This window comes from Alosa sapidissima, chromosome 8 (genome assembly GCF_018492685.1).
Source record: "Alosa sapidissima isolate fAloSap1 chromosome 8, fAloSap1.pri, whole genome shotgun sequence".
Lineage (NCBI taxonomy): Eukaryota > Metazoa > Chordata > Actinopteri > Clupeiformes > Clupeidae > Alosa > Alosa sapidissima.
The window spans coordinates 18,187,221-18,206,204 of record NC_055964.1 but is presented as its reverse complement, the minus strand read 5'-3'; the positions used below and the strand labels follow the sequence as shown (position 1 = coordinate 18,206,204).

The 18,984-nt window shown below is 40.8% G+C and overlaps 3 protein-coding genes across 3 annotated transcripts; all 3 read left to right on the top strand.

The window, feature by feature from the left end:
• Positions 1 to 330: 330 nt before the first annotated feature.
• Positions 331 to 7,653, top strand: anapc5 (anaphase promoting complex subunit 5). Its single transcript, XM_042102017.1, has 17 exons — positions 331 to 905; positions 1,029 to 1,108; positions 1,322 to 1,425; positions 1,579 to 1,834; positions 2,048 to 2,108; positions 2,248 to 2,349; positions 2,663 to 2,853; positions 3,294 to 3,375; positions 3,512 to 3,604; positions 3,835 to 4,016; positions 4,460 to 4,595; positions 4,941 to 5,015; positions 5,183 to 5,304; positions 5,413 to 5,520; positions 5,924 to 6,071; positions 6,284 to 6,446; positions 7,130 to 7,653. The coding sequence occupies exons 1-17, from the start codon at positions 705 to 707 to the stop codon at positions 7,339 to 7,341; spliced, it is 2,316 nt and encodes a 771-aa protein (XP_041957951.1). The 5' UTR covers positions 331 to 704; the 3' UTR covers positions 7,342 to 7,653.
• A 182-nt stretch (positions 7,654 to 7,835) lies between these two features.
• Positions 7,836 to 10,019, top strand: gpx8 (glutathione peroxidase 8 (putative)). The gene is made up of 3 exons (XM_042102026.1): positions 7,836 to 8,116; positions 8,234 to 8,495; positions 9,272 to 10,019. Exons 1-3 carry the CDS (start codon positions 7,910 to 7,912, stop codon positions 9,433 to 9,435), a joined length of 633 nt encoding a protein of 210 aa, XP_041957960.1. The 5' UTR covers positions 7,836 to 7,909; the 3' UTR covers positions 9,436 to 10,019.
• Positions 10,020 to 15,213: 5,194 nt separating this feature from the next.
• On the top strand, positions 15,214 to 16,408 carry LOC121715952. Its single transcript, XM_042102024.1, has 2 exons — positions 15,214 to 16,005; positions 16,174 to 16,408. The coding sequence occupies exons 1-2, from the start codon at positions 15,375 to 15,377 to the stop codon at positions 16,317 to 16,319; spliced, it is 777 nt and encodes a 258-aa protein (XP_041957958.1). The 5' UTR covers positions 15,214 to 15,374; the 3' UTR covers positions 16,320 to 16,408.
• The last annotated feature ends 2,576 nt before the right edge of the window (positions 16,409 to 18,984 follow it).

The window sequence follows — 18,984 nt, the reverse complement described above, 5'->3', positions numbered from 1 at the left end:
ACCATACTGCCGGTTTAGAATGGCTAAATGCTAAAAACGAAATGTTATTTTATCCCCTTAAAACAGTTCAGCTGAGGATATTTGTCAATGGACATGGTGCTGGCAGAGAAATTATAGCACACAAAAATGCTGTTTATAATAACAATTTTACCATATAACGGAGTTTCTGTAGCTATTTCCATGAGTAAATTATAATTTCAGTAGACAGAAAATAGATTTCATTAGATTCCATATTTTGTTTTCTGATCTGACGATGTGAGCGTTTCAGCAAATCAATCAATCGGTACTCGACTCTTTGCACTGACGCATTACCAGACTGTAAAAGCGCATTGCACGCCACACCGGAAGTTGAGGCGAGTTTGAAGACTTGAAGCGCTTTACTGTCTATGGCTGAAGCAAAGTGCCTTCATATTCCTGGCCTGCATATGCCCTCACTGTACATTTTGCGTTCATGCAACATTGTATTGTCGCAGTTGCCACAATGTAAGGTAGAAAAACGCTAAACGCTTTTCTGAAGAGTCGTCTGATAGAGCGGATTTGCTTTGTTTACTGTTAGCTAGCAGGCTAATGGGCTACAGAGAATGCATGTCACGGATAGCGTTACAAAATAGCTAGAGGAACAGTTTGTGACACCTGATGTGAAAGCTAACGTCAATATTTGCCTAGATTTTTGTTTTCCGGAATATTATTACAGAGTGTTCACCATGGCCAGTGTACACGAAAGTTTATATTTTAATCCCATGATGACCAATGGGGTAGTCCACGCCAACATCTTTGGAATAAAAGATTGGGTGACCCCATATAAAATCTCTGTTTTGGCTTTACTTTACGAAATGATTACTTCGAAACCAATGGCACTCTTGGAGAGACGACGCCTGAATAAACTCATCCTTCCCCTGCAGCAGGTATCCTCTACCAAACATTCAGCTGTCCGTTGTAATCTTGAGTCATCTGATTTGTGCGGTGTGCTTGTCAGATTTGATTAAAGCATTCACATCCCATCTCGATTTCATTTACCTTTCTCTTAGGGCCCAGACCTAACTCTTAAACAGTTCCTGATGATTGTGGAATTGTGTTGCCCTGAAACAAGTTTCGAGCTCAGATGCAGGTAAGGGACATGCATCATTCGTTTAACGTTTTACTTCATTCGGAACATTTAATGTAAGATAAGTGGTTCATCGTATTACGTTTTCGGGGACTGCAATTTTAGCCTTAACCTTCTTTGTTCAGTTTGGCTGCTCCAGAGGATTTGATGGGTGTAGCTGTAATGCGGTATTTTAGCCATCCTAGTGTCCTCTGTATTTGGCTTCTGTCCCCCTAGGCTGTATCAGATGGCAGATGGCGAGCTGAAAGACATGGAACATTTCTTCTCCACTCTACCAAACCCCTTCAGTGACTCAGAGGTGTACAAGACTAGTGTGGTTGGTGAGTGCCAATTAACATTAGAATTGTCTGCACAGCCAATCATAACAGCTATGGGTCTGACCATAATCATTAAACATATGTTAATATAATAGCAACTGGATAACTTTACTGTTAGTTTCAAGTCTCTTTCCCTTTCCCTCCCTGCCCCTATAGGTTTGTTCATGCGGCATATGCTCCTGGCCTATAACAAGCTGTCATTCAGCCAGGTATTTAAACTGTACAAGTCCTTGCAGCAGTACTGCAACAAGGACCGGTGGGTAACACCCAGCTCTGGTCCTCAAGCTGAGCTGCCATCTGCTGCCAACGAGGACATGGAGCTGACCAGCACTGAGGACACATCAGTGCCCCGGGTGGACAGCGTGGACAGAGAGGAACCTGATGCTGGTCCACTGCACCAGTCTGAGCTGTGGTGAGGATTGCATGTGTGCGTGAGAGATAGTTTGGTGATGTCTTAGACTGTCTGAAATGGATATAAAGCCTCGTCTGGTCACTGTAAATGATAAGGCACTTGTGGACACCAATAATGGACACCAATGTCCATTGGCACTCCTAGCTTTTGCGAGACTGAGAGTTTAGTTTCATGATTCACAGCAAAACCATTTTCACCGTTTTGTGTTCACAGTGGCCATGACACCACAGGTCCGCTATCGCAGAAACAAGCCGAGTACTTCTTTGCCAGACAGGTCTGTGTAATTATGTGAATATGAATGAATGAATCTTGATTTGTGAATGCAATTGTGCTGTGTCCATGATGTGAGTACCAGATAGTTATTATAGAATATTTTTTATGAAAGAGACCATTTCTCCCTCATAATTCTGCAGGCGTACCTGTTGAAAAATGATGAGAACAAGGCCATGACGCCAGCCATCCTGCAGAATGAACTGAACAACATCCTGAAGTTCAACCCAGACTTTGCTGAGGCGGTAGGTCTTCTAATAATCTCACTGTGTAGTAAGAACAAGCCACATGCCACAAACACAGTGTGATTGCTTCTTTGTTTTTACTCACATTTGCTATTTTGTCAATGCATGTCTTGATGCTTAGTATAATTGTCTATCATAACACGCTCCCGTCCACATGGCATCAGCATTTACCTCTCTGATGTGCTTGAGATAGGTGATGACAGGTTGTGCTTAGGTTTATACATACTTTGACTCAAAGGTCAGCATAGGTCAGAAACTGTCTGTCTTCCCCGGTATCATCTGTTTGAGTCGTGTCCTGTCTGCGTCCGTACAGCACTACCTGAGCTACCTGAACAGCATGCGTGTGCAGGACATCTACATCGCCACCCACAGCCTGCTGCACTACTTCGACCGGCTCATTCTGTCGGGCGGAGAGGGCAAGAGCAACGGGGACGAAGGCTACGGGCGAAGCCTGCGTTACGCCATCCTCAACCTGGCTACACTGCACTGCCGCTTCGGACACTAGTGAGCTGCTCTGTTTGATTTGTGTGGTTGTGTTGTAGGACCTGGCTTAAAAGGGTTATGCATGTGTTATTCTTTTGTGATCCTCTCTAGTGTGGCCCTAGGTTTTGTGTTTTATCGAGCGTCTGTGTCTTTGAAAGCCACCATGCCATCCCGTCATAGGCTGGTTTGAGACACTGTCACTGGGGGGGGGGGGGGGGGGGGTGTATTTTGTATTGGTAAATCACTTCATTTGTAATCCAAAAACACCCCATATAATCTCCCTGGCTTCTCTCGCTAGCACTGTCTGTCAGGGCGCAAATGGTCCCCAGTTTAGCAGTGACCAAAATGCCTTTAAAGGAGACCAAAATGCCTTTAAAGGCCTTTAATATCTATGGTTACACCTTTTTGTTGTCTTGAGGGTTATTGGGTATTGACCAACACTATCTGCTTTAAAACTGTAGTCAGCAGGCAGACCTGGCACTGCAAGAAGCCATCCGTATTGCTCAGGAAGCCAACGATCATGTGTGTCTTCAACACTGTTTGGTATGGACATTTTTTTGCTGGTGTATTTTATTTTGTTTTATAACATGTGCAATGTAATGTTATTGTAATTATATGTTATGTAAGACTGTGGTCTTTGTGTATCAGTCCCTCAGCACTGTCCTTATGCTCCTTTCAGAGTTGGCTTTATACAGTGGAGCACATGAGAGGATCAGACAGTGTGGTGCTCACAGAGGACTCTGTCAAAATGGCCTCCCACTTTTGTCTCCCGGTACAGATTTTTTTTTATTTATTTTTTTAGTTAAAGTGGAATTCTTTATTTTCTAGAAGGTAGAAGGGCTCTTCGATGTTACAAATGAGTTTCAGACTTTGGAAGTTGATCATGAGTTTTTATGAAAAATAATAGATGAAGATATATGAAGAATGATAAATATGAAGATATGTGAATATTTATGAAGATAAATATTGTTATTTTCATTATACCGTCCATTTTTCCCCCAGTACTTAGCCTCTCTGGGCATTCAGTCGTTGGTCCAGCGGGGGGCAACACAAGGCATGACTGCCAACAAGCTGCTGGACGCCCTGCGGAGCACAGACATGGTGCACTGGAAGCAGAGTCTCTCTGAGCTCATCGAGATCAGCCTGGCCCAGACCACCTCCATCTGGAGGATGTACGGCAAGAGGTGAGGGAAGGCCAAAGCTATGGTTGGTGAAATATGGAAAATTTGTGTATTGTTTTTTTTATAAGATCTGTACTGCAACTGCAAAAAATGAAAGAGACTTACCTGGCACTCTATTGAGTCATTTTGACTTAAATTAAGAAAACTTTGACTTATTTTAAGTCAGAGTCTTCTTAAATATCAAGACAAATTTGCCAAGAGATTAATTAGATAAGCAGTTTAGAAGTTATATGCCACTGCTAATAAATTCCTGTTGAGTTGGCACTATAACAGTGTTTGGTTCTTATTGAGCAAACACACCTGTTTCTTACCCAGCTGCAAACACTTTAAATATGGTGCATTTTAGCACAGCTGCGAACACATACGAATGTGGACTTTTTGTCAGAGGGGGGGCTGGTGACCTCCTGTGGTTTAACATAGTCGTTGTCTCCATGTTCTCTCTGCAGCACGATGGCCTGGCAGCAGGCCCAGCTGTTGCTGAACATGAACAGCCTGGAGCCGGTCAACTTCGGAGTTCAGCAGAACAACACTGAGGCCTTCGCCGTGGCCCTCTGCCACCTGGCTGAGCTACACGCCGATCAGGTATCTCACCTGTCTTAGACTTTATATGCAGCATGTCTTATGTCTATATATCTCTATATCACGATCTTGCTTCTGATGATTCAGTTTGATTACATGCTATAGACCCTTTCAACTGCATAAACAAACAGATGTGTTCCTAAGGCATTTCCAGTGGCACAGAAAACAACATTGAGCTAATGGTAACTTGGGGACAAACAAGATTCATTTTCATTTCAGAGTAACTGTGTTGGTTTTGAATGTCTCAACCGGAAACAGGAACAGATTGAAAAAGTCTATAGATGTGGTTGTGCTTTCCTATCATGGCACTGTCGATTTCAAATGCTTTACTGTGCTGTGTTGTGTTAGGGTCTCTATGGGGCTGTCACCGACATCATGGCACACCTGAAGCAGCAGTTCCCCCCTCACACCCAGCACGCCAAGGTGAGTGATCACAGCTGGAGTGTGCTGGAGTTGGGCCTGACCCAAAGCAGCTGTTTTCATACCTGTTCAGTCACAGCAGGTGGATGCCAAGCTTTGTGATGAAAATGCCAAGGAAAACAGCAGCTATAGGGAAGTAATGGCAACATTGTTCATCTCTACCCATTCAGCTGTGGATGCTCTGTGACCTGAAAATTCAGTTTGAGAGAGCAATGAATGATGGGAAATACCACCTGGCAGAGCCTCACGTCACAGCAATCGCTGCTCTGCACAGGACTGAGGGACTCTACAGGTAAGGACTTTTCTCTGTAACATCGTCCATTTAGCTGTGTGAGAGTTTGTAGAGGTGTGTCTATGTGTGTGCTTTGTATTGAAATGTTTTCATATGTGCACCTTGCAGGAAGGCTCTGCTACTGAAAGCACTGAATCGAACATCTGAAGCCTCAAAGATCCTGCAGCGACTGCAGCAGCTCTGTGAGAAAAACAAGAGTACTGAGATGATCATCAGGTGAAAACTCAATAGCCTCATTTACATGCACACTTTTTTTTTCTCATTCGGATTGAAATTATTCTGATTGAAGATGGGACTAACTGTTTATAACATGGCAAATGCAACGTGCACACATTTCATTCTATTTACCTCAGGGTTTAAAATGCTACTTTGGATTTAGGTCTTAGTAGGCGGCTAGTTTTATTCCAATCAAAGCATTTATATATATATATATATATATATATATGTTTTTCTATTGAGGCATGAATGCGATTCTCATCATATTCATTTTGCCCCTGTAAATCCACCTACTGTGTTATACCACTGCAATGACATGATGTTAACTTGGCTGAGGATACATGATTCACTGTAACTGATGCCATTAGTATAGTATAATTTGTGTGTGTGTGTTTGTGTGTAGGGTCTTGCTGGCCACAGCAGAGCTGCACTGGGACTCTTCTGGTTTTGCCACAGCCCTTCCTCTCCTCCTGCAAGCACTCACTCTCTCCCGCCAACACAACTTGCAGAGCCTGGCCTCTGAGACAGTGCTTCACTTGGCTTTCACACAGGTACACACACATTCCGTTCACACACACTGATCATACACACATCCATACCTATATGCACCCAGTTCATATATACTGTACAGAGTAGGGCCCAGTTCATGCTAACATATTCTACCACAATTCAAGTAGATTGAAGATTAGATGAAATGACTGCTTTACAAACCATGTTGAGGTCACCAACACCATGTCCCTTGACCGTGTCTTTGTTCTGGCAGCTGATGTTGGGAACTCCAGAGCAGGCCCTGGCTCTCCTGGAGGATGTGCTGGAGTCCATCCTGGCCCATGGTTCTCTGATGGATAAGGGCCGCGCCCTGCTGCTCATGGCCCGCTGTCAGGTGGCCCTGGCTAGTTCTGCAGTAGAAGAGGACAGGCTAGCAGGTACCAGCTTCATGGGTTGATGACATAGCCTACTTATGGTTTTCACTTATCCTACTTATGCTTATTGTTTTAGCATTTTAATTATCATGTCCTTTTATGCAGTCTTCAGTCATCAAGGTTTAAGATTTGTTCTGTCATAAGATTTCAACATACACACTCCAGTGTGCACCTGATTGACATCAGTGTCATCAAACTGTTCGTGATCAGCTAAATTAAGTATGTTAATTAAATGATACTGATATGACAGTCAGGTCCACCGAGCAGGACAGCAGGAAAACATGCAGAGCAGGAGGCAGATTTAGAACCCCTGGTCAACTTGGGATCTTGTTCATTGCCTCATAGTTTTCATGACTGTTGCATTGTAGCTATGTAGTGTGTGTTAAAGGTTTCTAAATGAATGTAGTTTTTTTTATCAATTGTGATCACTATGAAAGCTTATTAATAGATAGATAGATAGATAGATAGATAGATACTTTATTGATCCCCAAGGGGAAATTCAAGACTATAACAAGAATATAACACATCTTGCCTATATTCGATCCAGTAAACAAGTTTATATTTTTAAAATGTACTTCATAATTTACATTACACTGATATTAAGCCATTGGAATGTGTTTTTGGAATGTTTAGTGCTTCAAAACCTCTCTGAAACCTTTGTGTTCATCTTTGCTTGTCCGTGTCAGCTTTGGAGCAGGCGGTGGAAACTCTGGAGGAGGCCACGGCCTACTTCTCCCGTCTGGACTGCAGCGAGCGTCTGCGGGAGATCTACTACCTGCAGGCGCGTCTGCACCATGCCCTGGGCCACACCGCCCAGCGCAACAAATTTGCCATGCTCTTACGTCTGCTGGACCAAGAGCTCCCGCTGTCAGGGGGAACTGCCCTGACTCACATCTAGGCAGCCAGAGAGGTGGTGTTAGAACATGTCTGTGTATGTTCTTGTGTGGATGGTAATCATCTTACCACTCTTTCGTCCTGAAAGTAACTGAAATTGGTTTTGCGTGATGACAGTAGGCTACATGCCATTGCGCTGGAGGCAAGAATCCTCCAAGAGGTGTTTCCAACCACCATTTTGTTTACCATTTTGTAAGATGAAATATTACAAATCTGTGTATCAAGTCATTTCACAGACATCTCCTGTAAAAAGTCTTTAAAAGAGATATAGTTCTGTGGATTGTGGGATACAATAAAATGTTTTTGTTTGTAATTATATTGTTGCGAGTTTCATTGTTGATTGATCTACTTAATCAGATATACAGGTATGATATACCTGCACTAAAACAAGGATTTCATTACCAGCTTGGTGAGGTCAGAGGCTGATGAAATTCCTAGGCTACAATGTGGTCCTCCCCCAGATGAGATTGCGCAGCTGGCTTGTAACACGATGCCGAGGACCACCTCCAAACATGTAGACCTACCGTTTCCGTGCGTTCCGACCAAATTCCGTATGAGATAACCCCTCCAAGATGGAGGCACTTGGGGGTTACCGAACCAAGTCCTCGACAGGAAAAGAACGAACTTTGAAGATATTTTTAAGTTTAGCAGTCTGCATGGGTGGGCTATTTCTAGTCCAGCACAAACTCACCAGGACAACAAAACCCAAAGATTTCTATTCCTTCGAAGTCGTGGATGCCAAAGGCAGGACAATATCATTGGAGAAGTATAGAGGCAAAGTAAGTCAAAATGTCGAAACCGTAGTGATTCTAAACATTTCTTGCATCCCGATATATAAACGACGTAGTGTGAATATAAGATGTAGCAAGGTCTTAAACATGCAAGTATCTCTGTAGGTCTCTTTAGTTGTAAACGTGGCGAGCCAGTGTGAGCTGACCGAGAAGAACTACCGGGCCCTGCAGGAACTACATCGCGAGCTCGGGACGTCGCACTTCAATGTTCTGGGGTTTCCCTGCTCACAGTTCGGTAACACCGAACAAGGGACAAGCCGAGACATCGAGGCATGGACCAAAGCAACATACGGCGTCACGTTCCCATTCTTTAGCAAGATCAAAATATTGGGATCTGAGGCCAACCCAGCCTTCAAATTCCTCACAGGTAGGCTTGATTGCAGCACTGTTTGTATGGGTTATCTCTTCAGATAACACTGGCATAGTCAGTAGGCCAATATGTCTTAAACTAAATTAATCAAGTGTTGGCTCTTGATTAAACATTTTAGGTGAACAACTTTACCCTCCAGCCCTAAATTGTGAATTGAGTCCTCTCGACTCAGTTGTGCAAGCCCTAATGCTGTAGGCCTAACATGCGATTATCCTAACCCTATTGAGTAGCCTACAAAATTAATTTTGGGTAGTTCACCAGGGAAACACCTTTACCCTTGAATCAACAGTGGTACTAACGCTGGCATGTAATAAATACGTTTTTGTGAACAGAAAATAAATAATAATTGTGAGGCTTGCAAACTAACATGGCATTTTTTAGCAGGCCACATTTGGGGAGGCAGCTAAAGCTGTAATGTATTGTACCATTGTTGTGTGCACTTGCCTACTGTGTGCCACTTGCCAACTATTCTAACCCTAACTCTAAGGCTATCCCATGAAATAGTTGGTAAGTGACGTGGGACAGGTGTGTGGCATATTCCACTAACAACAGTATACTGTAGGCTACCGTTTTTTGCCCCTATACTGCGACTACACATTGACTTGCCTATTTTCTGACATGTAGTATACAAACATATTGCAGAAAACTAAAACAAAGACTCAGAATGCACAGGGTATGCAAAAAACATGTTACTGCAAAGCAAGGTAAACCTTTGAACTTGTAGATGTTTGAATTCCATCTACCTGATTGTGACATGTTTGGTCAATATTCAGATTCTGTGCAGAAAGCACCAAAGTGGAACTTCTGGAAGTTTCTGGTGGGTCCTGACGGGCAGGTGGTGAGGTTCTGGAAAGCGGAGGAGCCTTTTGATCAGATACGGCAGGAGGTCACAGCACAAGTGCGCCAGATCATTCTGAAGAAGAGGCAGGAGCTGTAACAAGTGCTCATCTCATGGATAAGTATTTGCTGGCCTGGTGCACACATGAAGGACCGCTGCTTCGCAAACTCCGCAAAATGCTGTTTGTCTCAGCCCCAGAGTATGGTTCAGAGAGGAGGCAGCCGATTGATCTCTTCTGTAGTTCACAGAATAAACTATTTGCTGTTTGTCTTGAATGAATGAAAAAAAAAAAAAAAAGTAAGGTACTAAAGCCACTCCTAAAGAGCCACAGAACATTGCACTCTCAAGACAAGATTTAACACAGTGGATAGGTCACACGATTTCTGAGATGTTTTTTTTGTTGTTGTTGTAAGTTGTGGTTGTATGGTTTTGTCATTAATTCATATTGTTTCAGATTGTTAGAAATTGTCTCCCTGTGTCTGACTTGTGAAATAGGCTATAGGTTTGAATTATGACTTTGAATTTGCCATATGTGAGACTGAATTAACATTCTGAAGAAAAGTGCAGTAGTATCATGTTTGACCATTCCCTATGTGCCTTCTATTGAACCACTGAGAAATATCAGGGAGTAACTTGGAGTATGGAAATATGTGTCAGTAATAATAAACTGTTGTCTAGTATAATATGAAATCTTCAATTCATTATAACTTTCTATCTTCTGTCTCCATTGAAAGCACAACTTTTTTTAACATACAGTTGGGGAAATAGAAAAACGTGTCCATTGTTGAGTTTCCTAGTAATCTCCTGAAGTTGTATAGGTGCAAAAATATTTCATTAGCAAAGCTTTTCAGTCTACTTGTGGAGATTCATTTGAATATCAATGAGACACAAAGCCAAAGTATAAAAGGGTGGAAAGCTAAAACATGCTTAGGCAGCTCAGCACAGTTGTCTTTCCAAAGAAACACATAAATAAAGAGATATTAATAGATGCCCCCTTTTTATCATTTTATTTTGAGATACACTAGAGTAAATGTGATGGAGAAGTTAGCAATGAGAAGATTTGGCACCGAAAAATATTTATTCCAAGGCCTACATGGTAATTTGCTATTTAAATGTGCTAGCCATTTGGCCTGTTCATCTCTTCCCTTTTATATCTGGCAGGATTTTCAGCCCATAAACTTTATTTCATCTGACTGCATCACAATCTCTCCCTTGTAGTATATCCTAGGACTAAAGATTAATTGTTAACGATTGTTATCGCCCCAAGGTGTAGGCCTAGGTCATCTGCTGCCGTCTGACTGTAAGTGAAACCAAATTGCAGTATTCTGATCTTGTGACAGATGAGCATAGTCTGAAAGAGTGTGGTAAATCGTACCAATAGGCTAGCCTAGTTTTTATATCCACATAGTCAGACGGTCCCAATTACACTTCAACAGTGCCGGTTCAGACCTCCATGGGGCCCTAATCCTGCTAAGGGGCCCTACCTGAACTCTGAGGGCCAAAATGTAACCATTTTTTACAGTATCATCTGACACCTCAGTGCTCCCAATACAATCATCCCACCCCATTTTGGATGTCTACGGAAGTTACCAAATATAGTGTTTTTCCCCATAAAGGACTAGGAGAAAGAAAAATAATTGTGTGTGAATCACCTTCACAGCTATAAATGCCCAGTTTTAGGGTCTGGGCTGTTTGCTTTTGATGCTTGCTGTACATATCCCCTTACTGATTTCCCTGCAGTTTTTTCGAAGTACAGTTCAGTTATACTACAGTAGGCTACAGTGCAGTAGCCCAGTATTTTCATGTCCAAAATACTGCAGTACAATGCAGGTTTTTTGTGTCCAAAAGACTGCATTCCCTGAAGAACTGCAAATATTTCCTCCAAGACTGCGTTTTTGATAGGTCTACTCAGAAATCTGCAGTTTGACACTTGAAGTAGCCTATAATGCAGTTTTTTTTTTGTATGGGTTGTTGTGTTAGCAGCCTACGTGTTTGTTCCTTGGTCTATAGGCCAGTTAGCCTGGCGAGCCAGACCCACATTAAAATGTAATGTCTGGGCACTCACCGTTTGCAGTGCTCAGTCCGCGGGGCGGGATAATCAGTTGTCTTTCAAATTCCCTCTGCACGCAATTGGACGCAATAGGATATTTGTTTTCAAGTAGCAGGGAATTCAAGCCAAACCGTTGCAACTCTGCCATCAATCATTATGTTAAGCCCACCAAACGACTCTATACACGATTTCAATGCCCTGATTAAGTTTCGATTTCTGGAGCTCACAAGCCAACGGAGAGTTGCTAGACTAGCCCTGGCAGCAAATGTAATTTGCTGCCGCTAGGGGCGTGTCTAGATTTCTAGGCTATAGGCCAGTCAATCTAGCCCAAAAAGACAAAATAAAATGCAACAGAAATGTCTCGTAGTTTTTATTGGTCCTAATACGCTCCTGAATCATATACTAAAAGTCTACCGCCATAGATGGAGTGGGACATATATTTTTTCGTGACTAAAGACCAAAGTTGTGCCCAACACTCTTAAGTAAATTGAGTAGAATAGGGGAACATTTTCAATTAATACCTATCACTATGAAACTTATCCAGTTGATTACATCATTGACATCATACCAAAGAAAAAATGTATAACAAGTTTTTGAGATTTAATGTTTATATATGCAAATTAGGCATTTATTCATAAAATGTACCATACATAGCCTATTGCAAATCACACAAATATCGGAGAATTGAATGAAGCCAGATTAGAAATGTATTATTTAATTATGTTGAGACAATAAAGAAAGACAAAATTAAAGAAGGGACTATGGCTATGTTTCTTTATCATCCCATACATTAGAAAATACTATTTAGAGTCATATGTTTTGATATAAAATTTAGAAAATACATTGAATATATATCATCATAACTCCTCCCTAATCAAACACAAAATACAGGAAGAAATCTGTAATAAATAGTTTATGTAGGCCTAGGTGTTACTGAAGTGGATATTTCTCCTCCACAGTGTACGGAAACTGAATTTTGATAAAACACCCTTTAACGATTATAATGAAAGGGAATGCATTTTCAGCGGGAAAATATTCTACCCAATTTACTATTGTATATAGTGTTGGGCACAATTTTGGCCTTTAATCTCGAAAAAATATATGTTCCACTCCATATACGGTGGTAGACTTTTAGCATAGACTATGATTCAGGAGGGTATGAGTACCACGAGACATTTCTGTTGCAAATGTTTTGTCTTTTTGGGCTAGATTGACTGTCCTACTACAGGGAAGTGAATCCCCAGACCTGTCTGCGGCTTGCCAGCCTTTCCCAGTCACGGTACTCTGCAAAGTTTGCAAAGAGCCGGGGGAGGGGGCTTCTAGCTGGGCCCAACGCAACTTAGTGTGCGTATAGGGAGAACCCAACTGGCACCCATGTTAGAGGATCCAAATGTGTGGGTTTCAGAAGTAAATATAAAACATGACATAAAAGTTGAAATGGATGAAGGTGTATTGGAGAAGTTATGATTTAGAGAAAAGGACCGGTAAAGTTTTTGAGAAGAGGTCTGATCAAGCTAAAAGAGAGGATGAATGGGAGAGGAAAAGATCCAATTTCAAGACAAGAAGTTAGACAGACAGAATTAAAAATAATTTCAAAGAATGGATGGATAAATGAAGAGTCCTGACGGAATACTGTCCAAGGAAATGATTGAATTGATTACATCTCAGAGTTGCACTAAAAAGACCATCAAATCAGGTAAGTGTTTTGTTCTGATGCGGTCATGCAAATGTACGGTATATTAGCTAACATATTTGCAGCCATCAATGCAGTCTCAGAAATGCAGACATGCTTGATTGACTGTAAAAAGCGAAAAGCTTGCTGTTAAAGACAATATCTTTGTTCTTAAATAATAGTCACATTTCATCCTTACATTTTATCTTTATAATAACCCACAGCTAATGTTACTCTTGATGCTGACACGGCTCACCAGCGCTTGGATGTTTCTGATGATGGGAAGAGTGTAAAATTCAGAGAGCGTTGCGGAGAGGAGAGAGCAGTTCTTGACAATCCAGAGATTTGACATGATGTTCTTTGTCCTGGCCAAAGCTGGCTTCAGCTCAGGACAACACTACTGGGAGGTGAAGCTGATCAAAGGTTGGAGAATAGGGGTCATGAGGGAATCTGCCAAGAGGAAAGGCAAGTTCACCATTTGTCCTTAGCAGGGCTACTGGTGTCAGGACGGATACTGCTTCTCCATCTCTGCTCTCACTAACCCAGTAAGGCACCTTTCAGATATGCAAGAGCCCACACAGTTGGCATTCTGTGTGGATGTAGAGGAGAGGTGGGTTGCCTTTTATGATGCAAAATGAGTTGAGTCCAAAAGTCACATCTACACTTTTACTGACATGACCTTTGGGAAAAGAGAGAAGATTTATCCTGTATTCAGGACTGTGGACTATAATGGCATTTTGCGTATATAAATAACCTTCAAATGGGCCTGTTACTGTATCGTAATTCCTTGGCTGATGATAATCCTTTCAATCATATGTGGACTTTTGATCAGCTAGTAAGTGTGGGCCTATTGTGGACCAGAATTCCCATCAGAATTCCCACACCCCAGTAGGCATCATCCTCTGAGCTGGGTATTGTTCATTCTCTCATTGTTTCCTTTAAAGTATTCCTTTAACCTGTTTTCGTAACTTTCATATTTTTCATTTCGATGTACTTCTTAAATGTGTTGGATGAGTAACTTGTACCTGACAAATAAATTGTTAAACCCACTTTTTAAAAATGACAGACCATCGCGACCCATTCACTTCAGAGCAAACAATCATCCACCAATATTCTTTTAGGCCACAGGTTCTCAAACTTTTCTATATATTTTATAGAATACTTTTCTAAGATTTTGTAGCTCATCTTGGTCTACATTTTCACTTATGTTTCTTCTTTGGACAAAGGCGTCTGCCAAATCCCATAACCAACCATAACCATACATGTGTGCAGCCAAATGCCAGCGCAACATACCGCTCTGGAAAAAAATGAAGAGACACTGCACAGTTTTCTGATGTCATCCTACAGTTGCTGAGTGACATTCAAATGGGTTGACGGTTATATTCAAAATTAAGAGACTACTGCAAATTTGAATATGACTGTCAAAATGCAGGTCCACTGGGTGAGTTGATTAAGTAGAAAATGTCTGACAGCAACAGACTTTCTACCTGACAAGGCATTCCATAATCAAATATGCTGACCCCCCTGTTACTGACATGGGTTACTCAATTGAAATTACTATTTGAATACAATAAGGTTGTGTTTCGTTCAAAACAAGACTGTTTTATGTAACTGTAAACAAATTGGACAGCCCTGACTTTTCATTTCTTACAGTGCATGATCTCATCACGCTATGTTTCAGAAAGTATTTAGCAGTATTTTAAAAATACAAAAATACAAAACACTGAAGTATTTTGATACTAAATATGAAGGAATTTCCATCATCCCTAACACATACAAATGACTAAATTATTATGTTATATTTACCACCTTTCATCAATCCACAAACAAACATAATTCAGCAACCTAATGACTTCTAACTAACCGTTCCATTAAGGTTCAGATGGCAATGCCTATATTTTCTATTCAAATTTGAATTATCCTTTTATTTTTATATATATAATAAAGCACTTTGTATGAAAGATGGTAAATAAATAAATAAATAAATAAATAAATAAATAAATAATAAAAAATAAACCGGTCCAGTAAATAAATGGATATGAGGATAACTACATAATGAAAAGAGTCAAGAGAGACAATGATTCCAAAGATTCCATTGAATGATGCATTTAACATGCATGGTAACAATAGTCTTGCATCAAACCATTCCGTATGGGATCACAAAGGTGCCTAGGCAACAATATGATGCCATAGAACATAGCATAGGGTAAACTGGAATTTGTGTTCACTTTTGCTTGAGTTGAGTGTGTAGTTGGCTGGTTTCTGATTTGTGGATAATTTGATGTTCAAACTGTGATTTCTGGCAATCTTATTTAAATGCGGTTCTGCTGGTTCTTAGCCTGCTGCCTGGCAGCACGGGAGGATGAAGGCAAAAAAATTAAGAAATGTGTCAAAAAATACGGACTGGTAGAGTTAAAAAGAGAACTGGAAGCTTTGGGAGTGAACATTGATGGGCACGTGAATGAGACTAAAAACAAAAACAAAAAGATCAAAAAGAAATTACAAAAGCTCCTCATAAAGGAGCTGAAGAAGATTGAGCACGACAAAAATGGACTGGACAACAGGGCTTACGAAGACGGGTTCACTATGCCCATGGATATCCCCGAACATGTCCTATCTGCTCTGAATGAACTGGAGGCTTTGAGAATTTACAGTGATGAGGACATGGATGAGACTACAAAGAAAAACAAAATGAAGAGAAAAATTGAACTACAAAGGTTCCTAATTAATGAGCTGAAGGAGGTTGAGCACAGCAAAACTGACCTGGACAACCAAGTTTACGAAGAGAAATCACTAATCACTTCAGGGATGGATATCCCTGAAGATGTCCTAAATGTCCTAGATGATCTGGACACATTCTTGGATAAACAGTTGGAAGTATCAGAGAGATATGAACGAGAAGATGCCGTGCTCGACAGTCTCCTGTTTAAAGTGGACTCGACTCTGGGTAAGTAGAATATATCTGCTCACATTGGGTGTAAGAAGTAGCCTTGCATCACCAAAACCCAACTTGAGCAATAAGTGGGCTATGTAAAAAGTGAGCTAACATATAGAACAAAAAAATGGTTCAGCAGTTAATTTTAATAAAATGCTCCTCCAATTTGTTTCATTTCAGAAGGAGAAATGAAAAGGAAGAGAAACAGAGAGCATGGAGGCCAGACGCTGGAGACAGGAAAGAGGAGGAGGAACGGGAGGCCTGTTTCTGGAGTGCCCTACAAATTCACAATGGCTCCATCCCTGGGAGGAGGTTTTGTGTGGTAGGACACAGCAGCAGACGGCTGACAAGGACAAGGACCATTACCAACAGTCAATAAAACCAAAACCAGAAGCCAGACTTTTGGTGATCTTCACTGTTTCTCCTCTATTAATTTCTCAAATATAATTCTGCAACCTAATGACTTGTAGGACCAGATGGGAACGTATGATCCCTCTATACTTTTATTTGTTTTATAAAATGTACATATTATCTGTTAAGATTCAAGTTCAGTATGCAAAAATGCTAAATTATTACAGAATGAATTATTACTGAACATCATCTTAACCAAATTCAACCTCTAGAATGGAGAATATAACTTTATGGCATAAACACTGATGAGGACATGGATGAAACTAAAAACAAAAACAAAAAGAAGACCAAAAAGGAACTACAAAAGCTGCTAATAAATATAATTCAAATATAATTCTGCAACCTAATGACCGTAGGACCAGTAAGGACCAGGCGGGAACGTATGATCCCCTATGTTTTTTATTTGTTTTATGAAAAGTACATAGACAGTAATTTCCTGTGTATTAGCTGTACTGTGTATAAACCGCGGACAGTATTTTATGCAAGTTTAAAAAAACAAAACCATATTAATACCATATTAACTGCCCCCGTGTATTAACCTCATAGCTGAAGAAATTTTGCAAAATCAATGTATAAACCTCGGCTAATAGTTGGGAAATAACGGTAACATTGAAGCTAATCTTTACTTTTTTTTTTTTTTTTGGTAACTAGATTTTAAAGGGACACCAGGCAACGTTTTCGTGTTAATTAATCATCTTCGTAAGTCGGTATATGGTTAAATGACTCATTACGGGGCGAATGAAGGCTCTCTCGCCCGCCCCTACTGTCTGTAGGAAGAATATCCCACTTGCAAGTTCAGTGTATCCTACCCGCCGACCGAAGCAGGATCAGTTTACAGCAGAGAGGCAGGCTAACGAAACGCTAGAGATTGTTGCAAACGTGTGTATAATGGCAGAGCCGGCGAAGAAGCAGTGAAAACCCTTGACGGAAGACGCAAAGGAAAGGAAAAGGGCTTCAGACCAAGCGAGGGGGGGTTTCGTAGAGAAAAAGCATCAGGCTTGCCTGGTGTCCCTTTAATCGGTCAAGCTAAAGAGATGGTGTTCGCTAATGTTTGTTCAAAATGGCTGATTCATGTCCCTTGCATTTTGCAACTGCGAGGTCCATGGCAGGCGCCCCACAGAAATGTTTCATTTTGTGAGTGAGATGTCCACGCTGTCCCCTGTGTGACGCGTTCGCCCCCCCAGTTTCAGAGCTATTCTAAATGAAAAATTGCACATACAGTACTGTAGGCCCGTGACTGTAGTTAACAAACTAGATCCTAAAAGAAAACTGTTAGCTTTCCTGGCTAAATGGTAGGCCTATTACACAACATAAATTGTGCTGGCGACCCAAATAAAATCTCCTGCGACCCACAGTCTTTGGGAACCAATGCCCTAAGCAACAAGAACAAGAACAAGAGCATATAAGCATAGCCTATTGATAAGCATAGCCTATTGATTGCCTAGAAATGCAGTCACAAATAATAGTATTTACTACTAATCCATTAAGACTTCGGTCAACTAAACTCTATGGCTCTGACCACCAAGATCCTGTCCAGTGGGACAATTTCCTAGGTTTGAAAAACGTTAGTGAATGGGTAGGCCCTACATTCACTCTGGTCCAGCATTCTAGGTAAGTGAAAGAACTATATGGCACATGAGCACAGACCGGTGTCGTATATCTAGTTCCTATTGGTTGAAAAATAAAACATTACGTTGCCTAGCCTACAGCAAAATAAATCCGCTAAAAAGAATATATGTCTTTGGTATTTTTATGTTTTTATGGGTGACATATTTATGATATGGCTCATGTCTGCATCATTTTTGGCCTTACAGTTTTTACTAATTAAGAGGGATTTGTCTCCACCTGCTGTCCTACTTAAATTACATCCCATTCCAAATCCATTGGTATTCGGTCATCATATTTATGCAGCTGTAACAGCTTCCACTCTTTTGAAAATAATTTCTGCAAGAGTTAGTGTCTAGACATTTATTCCCATTCATAAGTATATTGGTGAGGCCATGCATTGATATGGAGACCTAGCAACCTAGCCCCACTGGCTACGTGCATTTTCTCCTGGGGAGATTGGCGAAGCGAACTGTCTGGGGCCAAAACGCCTAATAGATAGATAGATAGATAGATAGATAGATAGATACTTTATTGATCCCCAGGGGAAATTCAAGGGTATAGCCTAATAAGAAATCAACAAGACAGTAGACTAAAAGACCCCTAGACTAGGCTAAAAAAGATTAAAACACGAATTAAACAGCTGACAGTAACAACATCTGGTAGTTTTGAGTCGTTTAAGAGGGGTCTAAAGACATTCCTATTCAACATATACTTAGTTGTTTAAGCGCTTATGTGTTATGGTTTATATAATGTTGTTTTATTTTAATTGGGCTGTTAATTAATTTGACATTATTGTTTATTATTGATATTCTCCTTAATGTAGTCTTAGCATGTCATTGTTTTTATATTATTGATTGAATTGACATTATTGTTTTATTATTGCCTTTCCCCTTTTTTACATTGCTTTTTATTAGGCTATTGCTTGAATTGATATTATTGTGTACTACAACTATTCTCCTTACTATATTTGAC